At 39.2% G+C, this 19,955-nt stretch overlaps 2 protein-coding genes across 5 annotated transcripts; both read left to right on the top strand.

Annotated features, from left to right (window-relative positions):
* The first annotated feature begins 6,916 nt into the window (after positions 1 to 6,916).
* On the top strand, positions 6,917 to 11,232 carry zranb2 (zinc finger, RAN-binding domain containing 2). Of its 4 annotated transcripts, none has more exons than XM_072389385.1 (10): positions 6,917 to 7,045; positions 7,676 to 7,728; positions 7,845 to 7,953; positions 8,150 to 8,232; positions 8,332 to 8,408; positions 8,538 to 8,684; positions 8,808 to 8,995; positions 9,507 to 9,566; positions 10,044 to 10,193; positions 10,407 to 11,232. In XM_072389385.1, exons 1-10 carry the CDS (start codon positions 6,990 to 6,992, stop codon positions 10,462 to 10,464), a joined length of 981 nt encoding a protein of 326 aa, XP_072245486.1. In that variant the 5' UTR covers positions 6,917 to 6,989; the 3' UTR covers positions 10,465 to 11,232. The 4 variants fall into 4 exon arrangements, with proteins under 4 accessions (XP_072245486.1, XP_072245483.1, XP_072245484.1 ...); XM_072389382.1 differs by having other exon boundaries at positions 8,775 to 8,995; XM_072389383.1 differs by having other exon boundaries at positions 10,044 to 11,232.
* A 2,500-nt stretch (positions 11,233 to 13,732) lies between these two features.
* ptger3 (prostaglandin E receptor 3 (subtype EP3)) lies at positions 13,733 to 18,970 on the top strand. Its single transcript, XM_072389380.1, has 2 exons — positions 13,733 to 14,674; positions 15,329 to 18,970. Exons 1-2 carry the CDS (start codon positions 13,823 to 13,825, stop codon positions 15,647 to 15,649), a joined length of 1,173 nt encoding a protein of 390 aa, XP_072245481.1. The 5' UTR covers positions 13,733 to 13,822; the 3' UTR covers positions 15,650 to 18,970.
* The last annotated feature ends 985 nt before the right edge of the window (positions 18,971 to 19,955 follow it).

The following is a 19,955-nucleotide window of genomic DNA, read 5'->3' as shown; positions in this document are numbered from 1 at the left end:
AAAGGATACTTGAGCAAGGAGGATACATGTCCCCCCTTCAAGAGCAATTGCCATTCTCAGTGAGTCCTCCAAGGGAGCAAGCTGCTGAGAGGTGGGTGTGATGGGCCCAATTTAATGCTCCATTATGCAAATTGATCATCTCAATTGACCATCACTCGGGTAATGGGATGGGTTGACTGGGTGCTGGGGAAAGTGGTGGTGGGGATGGGGGTGTCTTAAATCTTTACAAAAACATTGCACCGAAGTCCCAGGCGCTAAAAATAAGTCAGGTGAGTAAAAACATGAAGAAATGCATCTCACCTTACACCGATGAGGCATGACAGAATTGAGTGACAGCAAGTTAATGGCTGCTTTGGTGACCTCTCTAACAACCGGTTGGATTTAAAAGTCACCTGTCTTGTCTTCTTCAGAAAGCTATCAGGATATAAGGGTGAAAAACAGCATTTGCATTATGAGCTTCAGCTCTGTGATATTTGCACACTTTTACACTCGGCATGTGTGGTGCTCCACTTTGACTTTTCTACACTGACTCTCCTTTTGGTAATTCCATGATTAAGAATAAATAAGAGGAGCCGAGAGGGGCTATTTCCATTCGTTTAAATCTTACTTGGAGTTGATATGCCACAAATTACGTATCGTTGGGAACACAAATTAAGTTAGATATTCTTTACTTAATGGGGATATTTTCAGTGTGCTTATACCCCTCTGACCCTGCAGAATCACAAGACACACTTGACTTTCCCTCAGAATGCACATTGCATAGGAAAGTCAGAGTATGGGAGAATTCATTTTGTCAGTGCCTAATTGCATTTATTGGCCATGCCTAGCACCTCCTAATCCTGGATTATGATGATGCATTAACAGCTGTGACTGGCTGTTTACAAGGAATTTATCAGCTGGTGTCAACATAACGAGACAAATTCCACCTATCACATTAATCACCACACTGCCAGGACTATGTCACTGTTAAGAGTAGAGCCAGATGACGCAAAGGCCAAGGCTGCTCTGAAGCTGCTTCCTATTTTCTTGCATTAGGCGTTGCTATACGACAATCAGATTACCTCCTCAGTAACTGTCAGCCCGGCAGCAACTTGGAGACATGAAACTTCACTCGAATAAAGAGCAATGGATTGGGGAGGGTTACAGATAACAGGAGAATAATTGTGGGATCAAATACACGGTTCAGTGCATCAAACCACAAAAACAATTTTCTCAAGATAATGCTTCTAATAAAAGTCGGGTCACTTAATTACACTTTGAGCTTTGTTTATTGTGAGCCCATCTCGTCTTCCTTTAGCTCTGTGTTTCTGTCAATTTCCTATCACACAAAACAACCTTACACATTCATTTTGCATCTTCTGGTACGACAAAAAGCAGACCTTAGTGTGGTGGATTATCAAATACATTAGGAATAATGAAACAGTGATGTTGGTGTCATGACACTTCATAAATGGTCTGATTCACCCTTCAACATCCCCACTGTTGTTATTATCAAAAGAGCATCAACAGCAATGGTATAGAAATAACTACTTGTTATGATATGTTTTATCACATAACTGATCCTTATGATTTACTGTGCAAGGTTGATAGTATTTCATAGTGATAATTTTTCCTTTCAGTGTAAAGTGATGTGCAGCTACTATAGAAATAAGTGTCAGACCATACCAACTTCAAGAGATTTTGAGAGAAGCAGGGGTTTAGATATTGCATTTTATTCAGTCACAAAGGAACCATCAAGAGAGATCGCCTCTCACCTTGTAAGCACTGTATCTGTGCTACTCACTGAGCCCATTTGAAGAACAATGACTGGTCTCTGTGCCAACATCATTCCTTCAACTGTCTGGCTTGTCATGATCTGCTGGACCTGATTCATGGATACTGTCAGCGAAGGAAGCTGAAGATCACTGAAGATTAAAGTGTTATGGTCGTCACTAAAGAGCATGATTTTAATTTTGTTTTCTAAAAATGAAATGAGCACCTTAGCAAGGCAACACCTCTCCGAAGTAAAGATGAGAAAAGGTTAAGCAATATGCAAAAAAAATGCAGAAAGGATTGTTCTTGGAAAAAGACTTGGAATATTCTATGGTCGACAGTAAATAGTATCATAAAAAGATTGTGAGACATCTGTGATAAAAAGATACAACTGAAAATCATTATTGGATGTTTATGATTGTTGGGTTTAGGTGATACGGCACCAAATACAGGCTTTATTTTGTTACGGAATATATTTTCTGTGAACACAGTTCACTGTGCCGTCCACAAATGATGGTTAAAGTTCTATTATGCACAGAAGAAAACATGTGACCCACATCTGTCTTTTGTTGGCAGAAGCTCATTTAAAATGGGCAGAGGCAAAGTGGTAACTGTTCCTTTATGTGTGATATATGTGATCATATAAATTATAGTTTTGAATTCTTTTTGGAACTCATGGGCGCTGTGTCCTCCAGACTGAAGAAGAGAAGGACCATTTGGATTGTTATCAACGCTAAGTACAGACTAAGTACAGTAAAGCCTGTATCTCTAATGGTATGGGGATGCATTAGTGACAATGGAACTGGCAAATTGCACATCTGGAGAGGTACCATCAATGCTGAATGGTATGTAGAGGTCTTAGAGCACCATATGCCCCCATTGAACTTCTTCAGAGAAAGCCATGTATATTTCAAAGAGACTCTGCTAATCTTCATACTGCATCTGTTATTACAGCATGGTTACGTAGGCAGCATAGGAAGATTCAGGTTCTTTGAAACCTTTTTTAACCAGCTGAAAACATTTGGTGCATCATAAAATGCAAAATACAACAAAGACAACTCAGGACTGTTGAGCAGCTAGAATCACGTGTCAGACATGAATGGGACAACATAACACAAACGTAAACATGGCCCTTTCCCCACATTTTTTAGATGTGTCGCTTCCATCAAATTCAAGATGAGCCAATATATGTAATGAGCAGCAAAAATGGCACTTGCACAAAATGTGTTGTTTTCTTTGTTCACTTGTAAATAAAACATTTGTTTATGAGATTTGCATATCATTGCATATTGTTTTTTCTTCACACTTTACACAGTGTCCCAACTCTTTTAGAATAGATGTTGCATAAAGTGAACAAAGATTACATTTAAATGAACAGTTACAAAAAGAGAAAAATGGTTTCAAACAAACTGCCTGTATAGATGAATGCTAAGCAATGAGTGCTCTAATGCACTTACACAATCAAAACTGGTGATCTAGAGCAAGTTGTTCCATCTTGCATTTTATTACCACTAAACAACAGATTTATTACTTTCAAGTTTTGCACCCCATATCACATTTTGTGGGCTTCGTTTGAACAAGAAGAGGTGAGACTGGACAGTGAAATTCATGCTCTCTGGTTCCCAAAATGAATGTGCTTTAGTGATAAGGACCGGATGAGAGGACAGAAGATACGGCACAATGCAGTGGCACATCTCCCGGCACAAGCTGTTTCACTGTGCAGTAGTCTGCGTTATATAATTCTGATGGGGTTTTCTGGCACCTTACACTCCACCTACTGAAGGTGGGAACTCATACGGCTAATTCTCTTGCCGTGCTGTGGACCGTACACTGACATATGTGCAGAAACAATGTGATACACAAGCACGTTCCACCAATGATATCCAATCAACAAATAGTACCCAACCTTATTTTTGTTTTGCATGTGAGAAAAACATGCCCCCCCGCCACACCTCCCTTGATTAATGCTGGGTCATGATGATGAAGAAAGTGGATAGTGTGTGCCACCAGCCTCCAACTGTTCACCCTCACCCTGCCTCTTCCCTGTGGAAGAGCTCTCTGCCATCTGTCAGTACTGGAAAGTCATGGTGGCTTGCAGCAGGTTTTTCCAAACCTGCATACACGGCTGCCTTTTCCCTGTCACATACTCCGCTGTGCATGAACCCTTCAGCCGTAAAACAGCCACTGGGCTAGAAAACGGTGCAAGTCAAGCCAAAGCCTCATTTATATCCATGAAAAAGTTATCTTAGTAGTGTTATTGACCCAGGATATAATCGCATGGTGGGTCAAACTTGGCCAGAAAAGGACACAGTGAAGTTAAGAAAGCATGACATCACTTCAGTATAATTGAATGTTGTTTACCTAAGTGCTATTTAATTGCCTGATTCGTCTCTGAATCTCTCATGCAACTCTATGCTGCAAATGAGCACAGCACTGGCAATGTCTCCTTATTAGTTATTCATGGCTTCATTTGCTTCATATGTTCCCTCATTCTTTCTTAGTAATGCTGATGGCTACCATAAAGTAAATCCTGAGCCGAGATCTGTGAGCAGATAGAAAATAAGCGCTTTTGTGTGGAAAAACAGGTGAAGTAAACAGATCTCAAAGAGCACATGTAGGGGGTATTTTCCATACAATATGAAACTCATGGGCTCCATGTTATATCCTGAATTCTACAGATGAATGTCTGAAAATAATTTCCTGTAACAGCAAGAGACTAAATAAAAAACCATGCTTCTCTCTCCTCTTGAATCTTATCTTTCCTGGCCCTTAGTCCTAATAAATCATGTGAGGGGCTCATAAATCAAGTACATGTCCACCTAACAGATACATGATGACTATAACAATGTATGATTAAAAAAAATCTTGTTCAGTTCATCTCCAGAGAACTTAATTAAATAAACCCATCTGGCCCAAGACTTGAGAGACGTGCCTCAGCAATGTCATTTCACCCTGGTCAAAAATTGTCAAAAGGAAACCTCGAGCAAAGGAAAGAAAATAAAAGACTCGAGCTGAAATATCCTACTGAAACGCCTGCTGGCATGGCTTCAGGGTCACACACCAGCTGTGACAGCAACCTCCAGGGGTCTTTGTTCTTGACAAAAAGGGTGGATGAGGTGGTTCTTGAACAGCTTGGAATCTAAATTGTAGCAGTTGTTAAGTTTTACCATACGATGAATAACTATCATTTTAGCCCTTCTTTCACCCTCATTGATGAATTATCTGTCGGCAACATATGACCCACCACTTTCTGCATGTTAACTAATGTTAACTAATATTCATTGTTTTGTATCAAAGGACCGTTCTCTCAAGGAAGAAGTTTTTTCTATGTATCTTATGGAAAATATAGGAAACCTTCAGACCTGAACTCCAGAATTTGTTTAACTTAATGACAAGCTTCGTAAACACAATTCCCCTGCAGATATTAATCCAGTGTAGTAAAGTCAGATCCTTTTTTTTTTATATCAACTTTGCATGAATGTGAGCTACTTATATAAGTGTATGATTTCAGCAGAAACATTTGACAACCACATAAGGGTGTTTGTCTCACACTCTCTTTTCCCTGCTGCAAGTTAATCTGTGGGAGATTAATAAAATCAATCTGTTCCACTGACTCCTAATGGGGAGATACTTGGACGACCCTTATAAATGGGCACACGTGTATATAAGCAGGTAACAACATGCATGGCTCATTCCCAACATTTAGAGCCAACACACTGACGAATTAAAAGAATATCTCTGATCTTCTTGCGTCAGCAATGTGATGCTAGACTGGAAGAGATAGCAGTTCACCTTGTCACACCCCAAGAACTACTTAACGACAACCTAAAAGGACAGCAAAAAGTCCAACTCCAAAGTCCTGCGATCCCAACGCAGTCGAGCATCTACTGGTTATGCCCCACCCTGCAGCTCACAGGACCCAAAGGATCCTCTGCAAGTGTCCTTGAGCCAGACATTACAAGACACTCTCAGAGGTTCTGTGTCCCACAGGTTAGTGCTGTTTTTTTTTTTTAGGGGAAAGAGGATCAACACAATGTTAACTAGGTGGTTTTAATGTTTTAACTGATCCAGTTAACTGACTAATACTGTCCCGAAACACTTGTGCTTAACAGCTTTTGAATAGAGGCCCAATAATGCCTTTGTTATCCTATTGTTAAAAATGGCACTAAAAATAGAGCAGAGCTTGCATAATCCAAAATAAATCTTTATTTCCCCTTTTTCATGAGGTTCCATAAAACACTTTGTTGAAGTTGTACATTTACATACAAGTACACAGAGACACTAGCACTAGTGATGTAACTTTTCCCCCTCTCAGTAACCTTAGACAGCCCCGATCGAGATGAAAAAGTAACTGTCAATGAGCAGACAAAGCCAAATAAAACAGCAGACTCTGAAGAAAGCAGTGTTAAATATTGGTTGTTAATTGCCATCTAGTGGCCAATGCTTACCTTGCAAAGCAATAGAACTGGTCAATAAGGATTTTACACAGCTAAATTTTAATCCTCAATTTTGAAATAATTAACAACCTGAGTAGATGTAATGGTTCTCATTATTATAAATAAATTTGAAATAAGCCAGGCTAAATTATTGTAACCTGGAGATCGCTTGCCTTACGCTCAATATCTTCTTTGATATAGGTCAGTGAGGCCTTACTCCCTGAAATATCCACAAAAGTGATATAACTGTAATATAATTGGTAATGTGTCTGATTTTCAAAAGCTGATTAAATGATCATATTTTATGGTATATTGTCTCATTAGACTCAGCTGATCTTTGACTGATAAGCACCAATTTATTGTTAACCTTTATCTAATGAGTACACAACACAGAGAATATTAATACATTTGCTGGAAACTATTAGTTGGATATAACTCTCATTGTGTATGTAGTAGACGTTCTTCTAAAGATGACTTGTCCTTTGTCAAAGTGTCGTTTAGGTGTTTTCAGAAATATCACATTTATAGTCTTTTTCTACTAGCTTATTTATACATTTAATAGCTTACGTCTGTTCATGCAATACGATACGAAGTACATACCTGTCCGGTGTTTGACCATTTTTAGCGTGTAAAATCGTTATGACAATATAATTTCTTAAAATGACGGGGAATAGAGTTGAAGATTTACGAGCCACTAAAAAGTACATGAAAGCAGCAGTGGTGGGAGGCATCAACTAGCTAACTGCTGCTGCATGAACACAGTGAGCATACCTCCGTGTCAGCGAGCCACCAGGCACGAAAATGTCAGGAAAAAGTTTCCGAGTCAGCGATGGAGATTGGATTTGTCCAGATAAAAAGTAAGGTCACACACATAATCAATGCTGCATTGTACGCTTTGAGGGTTAAATTTAGCCGCAGACGTATGTTTAATTTGATGATAATGCTAACTGTCTGACAGTAGTTAGCTTAGGCCTCCTACCATTTTGTCATTGCTAATGCTTAAGAGTTAAGCAAAAAAAAGTAACTTCCACTTTTACTTGTAACTTCTGTAGCCCATCTGTATGTAGAATAAACACAACGAGTCGACTGCACACTTATGAATAGGGACCTATCTGAATTTACGTGCTAAGGTTTGGTTGTTAATACAGGCGCTACCATGCAAGTTAGCATGTTAGCTGTCTGCCGCTCGTGTGGGTTGGAGTAAGTGTCTTCACTCACTATTGTGGGTGGTGTTTACAATGTTGTCGTAACTGAAGAGCCTTTATTCAAAGACAGCTCTAGTGCTCCCTTTTAACTTCGCTAAACAAGGGTCGGACAAGCGTAGCCGGCTGCAAATGTTGGTGGGAAGGCTTTTGAAACGAGGTGTTTGACGAGGACAGGAAGACTACTAGCTAATGGTGTGGCACATGGAGAGGAGAATAATCCCACTGTTTGCAGCACACTCAATTCATTCTGACATTTTAAACTTGTTCATTCTGCTTTTTCAGGTGTGGAAATGTGAATTTTGCTCGGAGAACAAGCTGCAACAGATGTGGCAGAGGTGAACCTTTATTTTGCTTTGTGTGATATTTAATGTATCCCAAAGAAGCTTAATGCACTCATTTTAAAAAAAAAAAAAAAAAAAGAAAGAAAGAAACAACTCTTTTGTTTCCATAGAGAAAACCACAGAGGCAAAGATGATGAAAGCAGGAGGAACAGAAATTGGGAAAACTCTTGCTGAGAAGAGCAGAGGCCTCTTCAGTGCCAATGATTGGCAATGCAAAACGTAGGTGATGATTGTAGACTTGCTGCACAGACTGTTGTCGCAAAGCCTGAGAGATGCATGCAAATAGTAGTCGGACTTATTTATACAATTAATTAAAAGCATCACTGGCCGTTTTTTCAGTTTGTGGCAAAACATGTTTCTTTTAAATGTTAGAAAACTAAACTATTTCATTATTTATCTGCTTGCTTTCATTAAGATGTGGAAATGTGAACTGGGCTAGACGGTCAGAGTGCAACATGTGCAACACTCCCAAATATGCCAAGCTTGAAGAGAGAACAGGTAACCCAATAATTCTTTTTTTTTTTTTTAAATAATAATAAATCAGATATTGTTTGGTTGATGCCCATCAGCTTCTCTTTTTTCCCTGTGATGTTTAAGGTTATGGTGGAGGTTTTAATGAAAGGGAAAATGTGGAGTATATTGAAAGGGAGGAATCTGATGGTGAATATGATGAGGTGAGCCCCCTGGGATAAAAAAATGGGGAAAAGGAGGAAAAAAAATTCAGTGTTGTTACAAATATGGTAACAAGATGTCCTTGGCAGAGGGCTGAATCAAGTGGATGTGTTTGTCATGTTTATCCACAGTTTGGTAGGAAAAAGAAAAAGTTCCGCGGGAAGAGCAACAGCACGTCATCCTCCAAAGAAACCGAAAAAAAGGAAGTACCAAAAGATGAAGATGAGGAGGAAGAGGATGATGACGAAGATGGTGACGTGTCTAAATACAAATTGGACGTAAGATCAGTGATTGAATGTTTAAAAATCTGATTTGTTGCGCTGGCAGCCGAGCGAAATGCTAAGAATTTAAAAACCGCTCCTATCCAGGACGACGATGATGATGACGACGACGACAAGAAGAACAAAGAAGACGACGACAACGACGATGATGGTGATGATGACGACGAAGATGGCGATCTGTCAAAGTACGACCTCGTTGCCAGTGATGAAGACGAAAAAGCAGCTAAGAAAAAGGGCAGCCGCTCCGGTTCGTCCCGCTCCCGTTCCTCCTCCCGCTCCTCCAGCTCCAGTTCTCGGTCGAGGTCCAGGTAAAAGGGTACAGGTCAAGGGTAACTCCAGGCAAAATGTCAGTATCAGCTCAATCTTCCTTCTGATTTAATGATCAGCATCAATTACATTTGCTGTTTTGCCAACTTGTTGTTGTTTTTTCCCCCTCCTTTTCTGAACCCCTCCCTGTTTGCAATGTAAGAAACCTGATGTGTAGATTCACTGCTCTGTTGCTGGGTTTTTGACATCTCTTTGACTAAAGATGGCACGATTGCATTTTTCTTTTATTTTTTTATGTGTTTTATAGTTTGGCTTTGAAGAAATACCTGAATTTTCCTTTTGCCCTTACTATTGGTTCCTGTGCACCATTTGTATGGAAGTGATGAGTTGTTTTGTCTTTCCCTTTTGGATGACATTATCTACAGTCATACAGGAGTAATTTCTCTTTCAAACTGATGTCAAGTTAAATGTCGTTGCCACACTGAACATGCACATAGTTGGTGTCCCTATGTTTAGAAAATATTGGAAAGGTTTTATTTTTTTGTTTTTCAGGTCCCGCTCTAGAAGCTCTTCCAGTTCCAGATCTGGATCTCGCTCGAGGTCTCACTCCAGGTGAATGAGGTGACATGCACTCTCTTGCTTTAGAGAGTGTATGTGTGGGGCAGAAAGCTCCAGAACAGTCGTACTCCTAAGCTCACATTTTTAGCAGAGACTGCATAGTTCTTTCTATTGATGCACGTTTCGTTTAGGTCTGAGAGCATAAATAGTGCAAGTCTTGACTAGCTTGATTGAGCTTTACTGCTACAGCGCTCAGGCCTCCAGAATGACTTCTGGGGTATTTATCACGCCTCTCTCGGGAGTGTTACCCGCTTGATCTGGTATATTGAAAAGCAGCTAAATATTTCCTAGATTTAAAGCCACTATGAGGACACTTAATCACTAACCAATACAGCATCTCGGGTCAAACTTTCTCAGTACCATTAATTCATAGTTAAGTGCTCCTAAGCAGAGAAGCCTGATAAATATCCACACTGGTGAGACCCCGATTTGATTGTACTGACTTTAGTGCTTGGTTTATTCCTCCAAAAGATCCAGCTCCAGGTCTGGAAAGGGCTCCTCTCCCCGGAAGAGGTCCCGCTCACCCTCCTCCTCACCTGAGAGGAGACAGAAGCGCAGTCGCTCCAGGTCCTCATCTGGAGGGAGAAAACGGAGGCGTTCTAGATCACGTTCGTCCGAAAGGTTTGGGTTTCTGTGGAATACCACAATGGCACTGATTATTACTAGCCATCTGTTGGCTCGCTTATGGGAATTCAGATTCACATACTGATGTTCACACTTTGCCACGTTGTAATACTTTTCACATGCGGTGACCTTGCTTCATGTATACGTCGTGTGCTTGTGGCCGAGCCCGCTGACCGCGTCGTTCTTCCCACGATGTTTGTGTGATTTCAGGCGCAGCGGCCACTCATCTGGATCGTCCCAGTCTGGCTCCAGTTCAAAAAAGAAGTAACTTTCTTACGGCCTTTAATCCACGAAAAGGAATCTTAGCGGAATTGCATGTTATGTTGCAAAGAAAACAACCACATCCCTTCAGTCTGCTGTTAATTGTCATAAAGTCCTTAAAGTCTTACTTCTGCTCAAGAGCAACAGGCGCCTTGACTTCACCCTGTCTTTACCTTCATGCTCCCTTTTTAAAGCCACTTACATCAAATGTTTGTAACAATAGGTGTCCAATAAATATAAGTGTTTGGTCCTAAAAGAAAACAAGATGTACTGTGTAGAGGGTGTATTCCATTGGAAACCTATTTTGCTTGATATCTTCCCAAAAACATTTAAGTTCTTCGCATCTGTTGGTAAATTTGAGCAAAATCTATTTTTTTATTTTGTTATTTTTAAATTGAAAGTGAATTACGTAAGCATCCATTTAAAAATAGCTGAGATGTAGCTATAAGTTTTGGCCGTTTCCTATGTTGTGTGTTTTTCAAGGTAAGTATTTTACTTTTTGCTCGTTTTAGTTGAATGGCAGTAAACGCAACATTCTTTGGTTTAGATTTTAAGTGTACTTCATTCTTTACACAATTGTTGCCTATTAAACCAATTAGTCCTCGGCTATTCTTTAGTAGTTGGGGGGACAATTAACTTTCTTTTTTTTTTTTTGTGCTCCACTTAAATTGGGCAAGAACAGCTGAAACTTAATGGTAAAATGTGGCCGTACAGTCTTTTTATTGGTAAAAATCAACTAAAATGTACACATGTAAATAAAATACTGTCAACATTGCCTCTTTGTGATGGTGATTAATTTTACACTGAGGATGGTAGGTGTTTATGAACCTGGAAACATGCAGAGATTTGCTATTTATTTTTGACCAGTTCACACCATGGCGTTGTTGAGCTTTTAAAAGAAAAAAGGACTTTGTTATGAAGTGATAACGTTTCTGAAGGTAAGTTGAGCACAAAGATTATGAAGTCGGATCGAACACAAAGGCTTTAAGTGTGAAGATCGGCCTAATAATAGCTGCAGTTAATTGGGAAGTGGTGAGTTGTTTTGTAAGTAATCTGTGTCTCAATGGATTGGGGGAGATTAAAGCAAAGATAATGTCAAGCAACCAGACATTTTTAAAAGTCTTTAAGCAGTAACACTGATCTCTTTGGATAATGAGCTTTGCTTTAACACCATTCTATCAGTGGAACAGCAGCAACCAAAGAAAGTACCCATTTAATAGTTAAATTTTCTATATTGGATATTCCTGTTTCATATAGTTTTTTGATAAAAATGATACCTCAGGTTTAGTATTATGGTCGCAGTTAAAAGTAAACGGCTTTTTGACTGAAAGGAGACTGGGCAAAAACTTTAATCTACTTTTCATATAGTCCCTTAGGAATTTATCCCTGTAATGATTAAAATATATTTTCTTGGCTGTTAACAGTTTTGTTGTTTGTCTTTTGATGGTGTGGTAAAGACCCTTTTTGAAGACAGCCATATTTTGCTCAAATGTTTCAAATTTAGTTCCTGTGTTAGATAACGTGGCACTTGCATAACTATCTGAATGAGTCATGTTATGTTGGAATATGTTCATTTCAGAAAGACTGTGATACCATAAAAATAATTGACTCAATCTTACAAATCAGCTGGGGAGGTTTTAGAATGATACCGGGTACAAGTTTTACTTTTCACCTTCAATGTCTGCCCCTAAGCTGCCAACGTTTAACCGAACCAAGCAAGCAAAGCTAAAATTGCAATTCAGTAACTTCAGCCGCTATCCCGCTGACGTTTCTCTTAAAGTTGATATTTCATTAGTTTTGAATGAACAGCACATTGTCTTTTTATATTGCCATCGTTTGCTATTGCATTTCTTCAAAGTTGTATTGTATTTCACATGATGGTCAACAGGTGGCGGTTGTTGCTTCTCAGCTGGGCAGGACTGCCTACCCTGGTGCAGAATAAATGCCCAGTATATTCAAACTGATCTTGAGTGTACATGCAGTCAGACTAATCCTGGGTACACTTAAAGTGTGGTAATGATAAGTCAACTTGAAGTTTACTATTTCGGAGCAACTAGTTTTGTACCAAGTATATTTCAGTTGTAAATAAACTGTAAAAAAGCTGAATATGAAGTGCATTTGTTGTTCTACTTTAGTGTGCTAAAGTGGAACAACTCAAAGTACTTAGTACACTTAAGTACGTGACCGTATATGTACTAATTTGCATGCTTGGTTGATCAAATAAAGTTAATTTACGTCATTATATGTTATTTAATCAATAGTGTGCTCGATCATACATATGAAACATGTCTATTGATGAGTAAGCCAGTATACTTGGTTATTACTTTATGGGTTACAATGCAAGTGTAAAAAGTTGACTTAAAATTAAGCTCAATCGTAATTTAAGATATGCTAAAGCCTTTGGGTATTGAAATATGAAGAAAATGTACTATAGCACAAACATTTCTGACAGTGTTGTGAAAAATAGTTTAAAGCGGAACATTAGCAAGCTTCGCGTAAATCTGTAGATGGTGCACTTTTTTGCTCGTACATTGGCAATATATTGTTGAGAATGTGAATATATGTGAAATACAATAATTATGGTGATGAAACGTGCGAACATAGGCTATGAGTTTAATAAATTTGAAGTAGACTCTGTTAAACTCGGTTGTGAGCTGCTGTCAGATTAAATGACAGTTGTATAGTCATAGTACCTGTGATCATGTTTTTTTTAATGTATGTTCCCCTTTGAGTTGATTGAAAAAGCCTTTGAGAGAAATGTAGCCTAAGTCATTATACGAATGTGCACATAAATGCCGATGGAAAATGCATAGCCTAACCTGATTACCCTATATTTGACTTTTTCCTTGATAACCAGAGAATGCCTGAATATGTTATACACGTCTCCTCATCCTGCATGTCCTGCTTCTGCTTTCACGTGCTCAAAGACAATTTTTCATTACTTTTCCCAAGCTGAAAGAGAGCGTAGGAGCCTCGTTTGTTTCCCAATGTCACCCTGTGCGTCTGCCTGTAGAATCAATTCAATAGCTTTTCTTGTTGTCAAGTATATTGTTTCGCAAGAGGTACTTGGATATTGTTTCACTCTCAATTGTCACAGCCTGTGCTTGAATAAATGCAAATTCAGTCAAATGAAACATGCGAACAAAGAATACTGTATACATTTTTATAGGTTTTTTATTTATTTTTTTTTTTTTTCAGATTTAAACCAGGCAACTGTGCGCTTCCTCTGGGCTCCAAGTAGTCCCGCCTTCAGCGTGTAAAGGGCTTGACGCGCTTTTACGCACCGCATTCTTGGAGAAGCTGGGAACACAAGATGATGCTCAGGAGGGATATTCGCTGCTTATGAGCTTACATTTTCTGAAAGAATGACTGTAGACAGTTGTGATTCCCTCGGGAGCCTGACAACCACTAAAATACTCGAAAAGATGGTGGGCTCCAACGTCTCCAAGACATTGAGCGAAAGCAATATCACCAAGAATTGTGGAACTGTATCTGTTGGATTTCCAATTACCATGATGGTGACTGGCATGGTTGGCAACTCTTTAGCTCTTATTCTGGTGTATATATCTTATAGGAAAAAGGAAAATAGAAGGAAAAAGTCTTTTTTGCTTTGTATTGGATCACTGGCGTTGACTGACCTGTTCGGGCAGCTTATGACAAGTCCAGTTGTGATATCAGTCTACCGGGCTGGTCTGAAATGGGAACTTGTCGACCCATCTGACAAGCTATGCGCCTATTTTGGTGTGTGCATGACAACTTTTGGGCTGTGCGCTCTCTTCTTGGCCAGTGCCATGGCGATGGAAAGAGCGTTGGCGATAACAAATCCTCACTGGTACTCGAATCACATGAGGACAAGTGTGACAAAGCAAACTTTGGCTGTCATATGGTGTCTTGTTTTGCTGTTTGCTTTGCTGCCCATTGCAGGGATCGGTAAATACACGCGCCAGTGGCCAGGCACCTGGTGCTTCATCAGCACGGGGGACAGCGATGTCCCGGGTAATATGTTTTTCGCCATCACTTTCGCTGCACTTGGGATTTTCTCTCTGCTTGTGACACTCTCTTGCAATGTGATGACGATCCGGGGTTTAATTATCCGATGTAAAACAAAGTCTGGCACGTCTCAGTCTTCAAAGCAGTGGGAACGTCTCACCACGGAGACCGTCATACAGTTGTTAGGGATTATGTGCGTCCTGATTATATGCTGGTCTCCTCTTCTGGTACGTTTTTACGTATGTGTGTGTGTGTGTGTGTAACTGCAGCCTGTACTTACATATGTTTTAATGATGCAGAATTACTTCATACAGAAGTGACAGCCCTTGAATTAATATGAATGTAGAAAACCCTGATTTAAATGTAATATTAAAGGACACTTTAACAGGTGCCTTAACTAACAGATCAAGAGATCTGTTTTTTCTGGAGATGGTCCAGGCCAGTGAACGATTGTGAGGGCAGACATTGCAACCATAAACACACTTTATGTTCTCAATCACTTACCTCTCAGTTTATGTTTCTTCTATCTGAATCCACTCACATAGAATCCACACTCCATGTAAAAAAGAAAGGAAAAAAAAACATGACTGTCATGTGTGATCCCTTTCAAATGCTGCTGCCAATTGGCATTAAGGGGTAATCCACTTAGGAGTCCTGTTTGGGGTTCTGCTCAGTGTACTATGAGGCCATGCACTGTCAGTCACATTTAATATTTCCATCAAGAAAATGAATAGAAGACACAGCACTGTGGCAGCCACAGACTGTGAACATTGTTGTTCTTCAGTTTATTTGATAGCAACTAGAATTGGTTTAAGTTACATAATGTATTAATGTTAAATGAAACTGCATCAAAAAATACTTAAAGATCTGTCCAAACACAGGTGCTGATGCTCAGGATGATCTCCAGCAAGGTGTCCTCCCATGAATGTAGTAATCCCTCACTAAAGTCCAATCACACGTCCAGTCGGGATGTCAATCTCGACTGCAACTTCTTTCTGACAGCGATACGTCTGGCCTCACTCAACCAGATCCTGGACCCGTGGGTCTATCTGCTCCTGCGTGAGATCCTCCTGCGCAAGTTCTGTATCATGGCTAACGCTGTCTCCAACTGCTCCCTAGAGGAGAAGGAGAAGGAGACTCAGACGGCGCTGGATGCCCTTAACAAGCAGAACCAAGACAGCAACAACCTTTGTAAATCATAAAGTAACTAAGTCAACTTTTGACAGTAATCTCTATTTTATGACTCCAAGGCTGGAAGTGCTTTCAAGGATACAAAATTGTCTGGAATTGAAAACGGGAATGGGAAACAACGGAATGATTATCCTTCACACAAAGATGTTGTGTCATGGGATCCAAGTCTACATTTGTTATGCTTACAACATATTCCATTGAAAGTCACCTAACCAGCACGTGGATGCATGACCGTGTCATCTCCTGCACATGGCTGCTGTGCGGCCACCATGAACTCTTTAATTGACACTTTTAGTAACATCGTCTGTCAGACCCAAGACCTGAATGTAGGTGACTCCATACTGACAAGCTATTTGAAGCCACAAGCTAACTTAACAACATATTTTGTAAATATTTGTGAATGAAGAAAAAAAAAATCTAAATTCATGAAAATAGCTATAAATATCTTTGTTATATCTGACACGAAACATACCGTTTTGTTAAAAAGAAAAAAAAAAAGGAAGAATAAGTGTTTAATCAGATGAAAAAAAAGCAAAACTGGAGCCAGTTGTTGATTATATGGTTATTAATGTCTGTGATATGAATTTTGTTGCTTGTGCTGGATTCTGATGATGCTACCTACCGAATATCACTTGGTGTAAATCTAATGTATAGCATTTATGTGGCATAGATCGGCTAGCAGCCAGGACTGTGAAATGTGAACCTAAATGTTTGTTGCCTGTTTCCCTCTTGAACATGAAACACACAGGTAAATTGTGGTGGTGTGGCTGCTTTCTCAGCAATTTTCTTTTCGTCATACCAACAAAGCCACTCTTGTTAAAGTATGAAAGTGTAAAATCCCCATCAGTGGGGCCTACTTTCACCAGCCAGATCATAATCATTACTTGTGATGAATTTTCATTGACCAGATACTTGGAAAAAACAGCAGATTACAGCAAATGTTTTAACTTTTAAGAATTTTGAAGGTCCTGTTCAATCCTCAACATAGACAGCATAGCAGAATAAGAATATTTTTAGGCCCATTTGAAGTTGTCAATATAACTTCACATACTGTTATAATTACATATGGTGGAAAAGCACTTTGGAGTTATAACTGTACAGCATGTTTTTAAGCTATATTCTCCAGAGTTGAATAGCCTGCATGGGTCTTTTAACTGTTATGCTGAATGGTTCAGAGTAGGTAGTCCTACCTTAAGGGAAAATCACATGTCATTTGATGCCATGAAATGAAACACAAATGGCAGAAAATATCCACTGTGAAATGTGTTTCGAGTGGGATTTCTATATCTACACAACACCATGATATCACTTTAGTTGATTTAGATTTTTCTCACGTTGGGCAGTGTGGTTGTGCCTTTTAGCATTCCACCACTTCTTTTCAGTGTCAGCTAAATTCATTCTTTGTAATTCCAGTGCTACTCCAAATACACTCAATTATTTACAACCTTTAACACACAAAGTGCCATTTGTCAAAGGTCTCAGATGAAATCAATGTAGTTTCTAATGAGATGGTTTGCTCTTAGTGCCAACTTTCTAAATGTAAAAGGAATAGATAACCACTGATTTGGGGAAATGTGCCATTTATTTCACAGTGGTGTGAATCGGAGCTTTTTATGACTAGTTTGTCATAAGTAGCATGATCTGATTGTTGTGTAGATATTTTCATCAAGGTTGGTAAAAGACACTTCAAGGTGCTGTCTCTCCTCACAGCAAACTTACAACTCTGCCATGTCAGCACATCATCCAACAAAATTAGGCTAATGTTCGCCTTCTGCTGTGCCTGGTCCTTCCTCTGCCTTTCAACTGTGAGAAGGCTCTGTGATAATGGCCCTTTCGGAAATTGTTATCTCTGAAAGCCATGTGAAAGATGAGCTTTCTCTGTTGCCATGCATCTGTTCATCTGCCTGCATAGACATAAGAGATGTAGAGTTTAATATGTTTTGGTTGTGAAGCCACTCCCTTTTAGCTTTAGTGGCTCACTTAAATAATTAACCTTGTTTATTCCTCAGCAATTAATCAGTTTCACAAACATCTCAGTGGTATCACCACGACGTGAGCAGTTTTTACTTGGGTGAATTATGACACCAATTGAGCTTGTGGTCGTGCATTAAAAACATTTATCCCGAGCATACGTCCATCTTGTTCTGCAGTTATTATAAACTTAACCAGTCACCTTTATTTTTGCATTTATAACCATGAATATTCACTGACAAGTTACTGCCAGATATGGCAAAATCAGCTTTCTTTCAAACCTGCATCATGTAATTACTTCAGTCCTCTGAAGCTTCCTGCTCATCAACACAGGAAAAATAATTACAGTTAGGAAATAAGTTTAAAGCTATCTGGCCATGTGGTGGGGAGTTTTCCTGAGAAAAACATCCCACCCAACCCCCACAGTGGAAAGGAAAATGGAAAAATAGTTCATTCAAACATAATACAGTCCTTAATGGATCCAGTAAAAGCCAGCACAATATTTAGAGGGCTCATTTCCTGTTGCTCTGAAGCACAGTTTCTCTTATGAATTTTGTATGTCCAATTGGTCCAAGGGCACAACAGAGTAATAGGAGATGAAGATATCAGCAAGTCGTTTTATTGATTCACAAGGGGCAAGCCTCAAAAGTGATAATGAGTAATTTTTGACTTGATTAAGAAGTGTGCAAGAACTGTAGTCGCGTCCTGCAACAAACACATTGTTGAATAATAATGTCAAAGCAATACACAAGCATCTTAAGTAAAGCTCCTTTTGTGTTGATTTGTGTTCGGACCTGGCCATTTCAGCAGAGAATTACACACAACAGACCTGCACCAGCACTGCTGAGAGAGTGAGATTATATCATGATTTTATGAGGCTCACAGAATCTAGAAATGCCAGTTGGCTCCCTCTCACTCACCCATGTCACTAATGCATGGAAGTGATTCACTGTTTGCATGGCGAGATTGATGTCTTCAGGATTTCTAGAAACGTAAGAGAATGTCTCTGATAAAAGTTTGCTTGATTGACATTTGGTAGGTGAACATGACCACAGTTTCTATAACACACTATCAACATGCGGAATATCAATTTGAAAAGTCAACTTAATCCCAAAATTCAACATTTACTTCATCCATTTGTATAATCATCTCTCAACACAACACAAATCAACACAACACAAACAAACTCTGCTTTCTGTCAGCCTGAAGCATCCAATTTCTAGTTCTGTAGACTTTGCTCTTGCTTTTTTAAATAAAAATGTTGTGCCAGACACAATCACGGCATATAAATGATGGATAAGTTAAACAACGTCATTTCTTGAGTGTCAGTATTCAGAAACGTTGTTTAGAAGCTTAATTTTCATAACAAAAAAGTAACATTCATTGAATTCACAATTTGGTAATACAAGCTTGTACATGATAAGTACTTCTGAAATCTATGGTAAGAGTGCATGCTGGTGTCACGTGTGCCCATAAAAACAGGTTTGGCTCCCCGGCCAACATTCCACTGCTGAAAGCAAATAGTTATGCATCTTCTTTAGTTCACATGATGCCTATGCTTTCGATGTCAAACGAGGGCTACCAATATACTCCTACACGGCTGTGGTTTCTTTGCCAGTGCGCTTGTTGTTTTCTCCCTCAGCTGAGCAATGCTAGAAATGTTGCAGCCTTTTGTACTTTGTTCTCCAAATATTTAACATATCTGTTGTAGATAGGCTCATGTAACAAGATGCTGAGATGAAAAAAGAAATATCTCCCTACCACTCAAAGTGTCCTTTTGGTACATTATGTCTTTGTCCTCTACTTGACGTGTGTCAGTGCAACATGCAACACATTTTTCAGTCATTCTGTAACACTGTTGTTGGCTTATGTGGATATGTAATGCTGTAAGGAAGTAAAGATACTCTCAATATGTGTTAAACATTTATGCGTCTTTGTCTCACACTAATTAATGAGTGGTGCAAAGTCTAGTCAGATGACCAAACAATGTGTCGAAGAAACAGACAGAACGGACCATCCTGTTCCAAGACTAACATTGTAACATTTAGATTGTTAATTTTTGTCTGGAAAAACTGTAATAAATGTGAAAAGCAGAAAAAAGGAGATAATAAGCATAACTGCTCTTCCTAAGAGAAAAGTCCTCAAAACAGTCCATGATAACCAACAGAACAGAGGAATCAAAAACTACTTAACCAAATTTTAAAAAAAAAGAGATCTAAGTACTTTTTTAATATCTTGCTTTATTTGCAAAAATTATTTGACAAATGAGGATGAGGTCATCGTTTGAATGTATCTTGTATTGTGAAAAGCATGTACAGGATTCTGTTGTTTGTTAACCTTAGGCCA

This window comes from Leuresthes tenuis, unplaced genomic scaffold, assembly GCF_036924035.1.
Source record: "Leuresthes tenuis unplaced genomic scaffold, fLeuTen1.0.hap1 SCAF_7, whole genome shotgun sequence".
NCBI lineage: Eukaryota > Metazoa > Chordata > Actinopteri > Atheriniformes > Atherinopsidae > Leuresthes > Leuresthes tenuis.
This window is presented reverse-complemented; position numbering and strand designations above follow the sequence as displayed.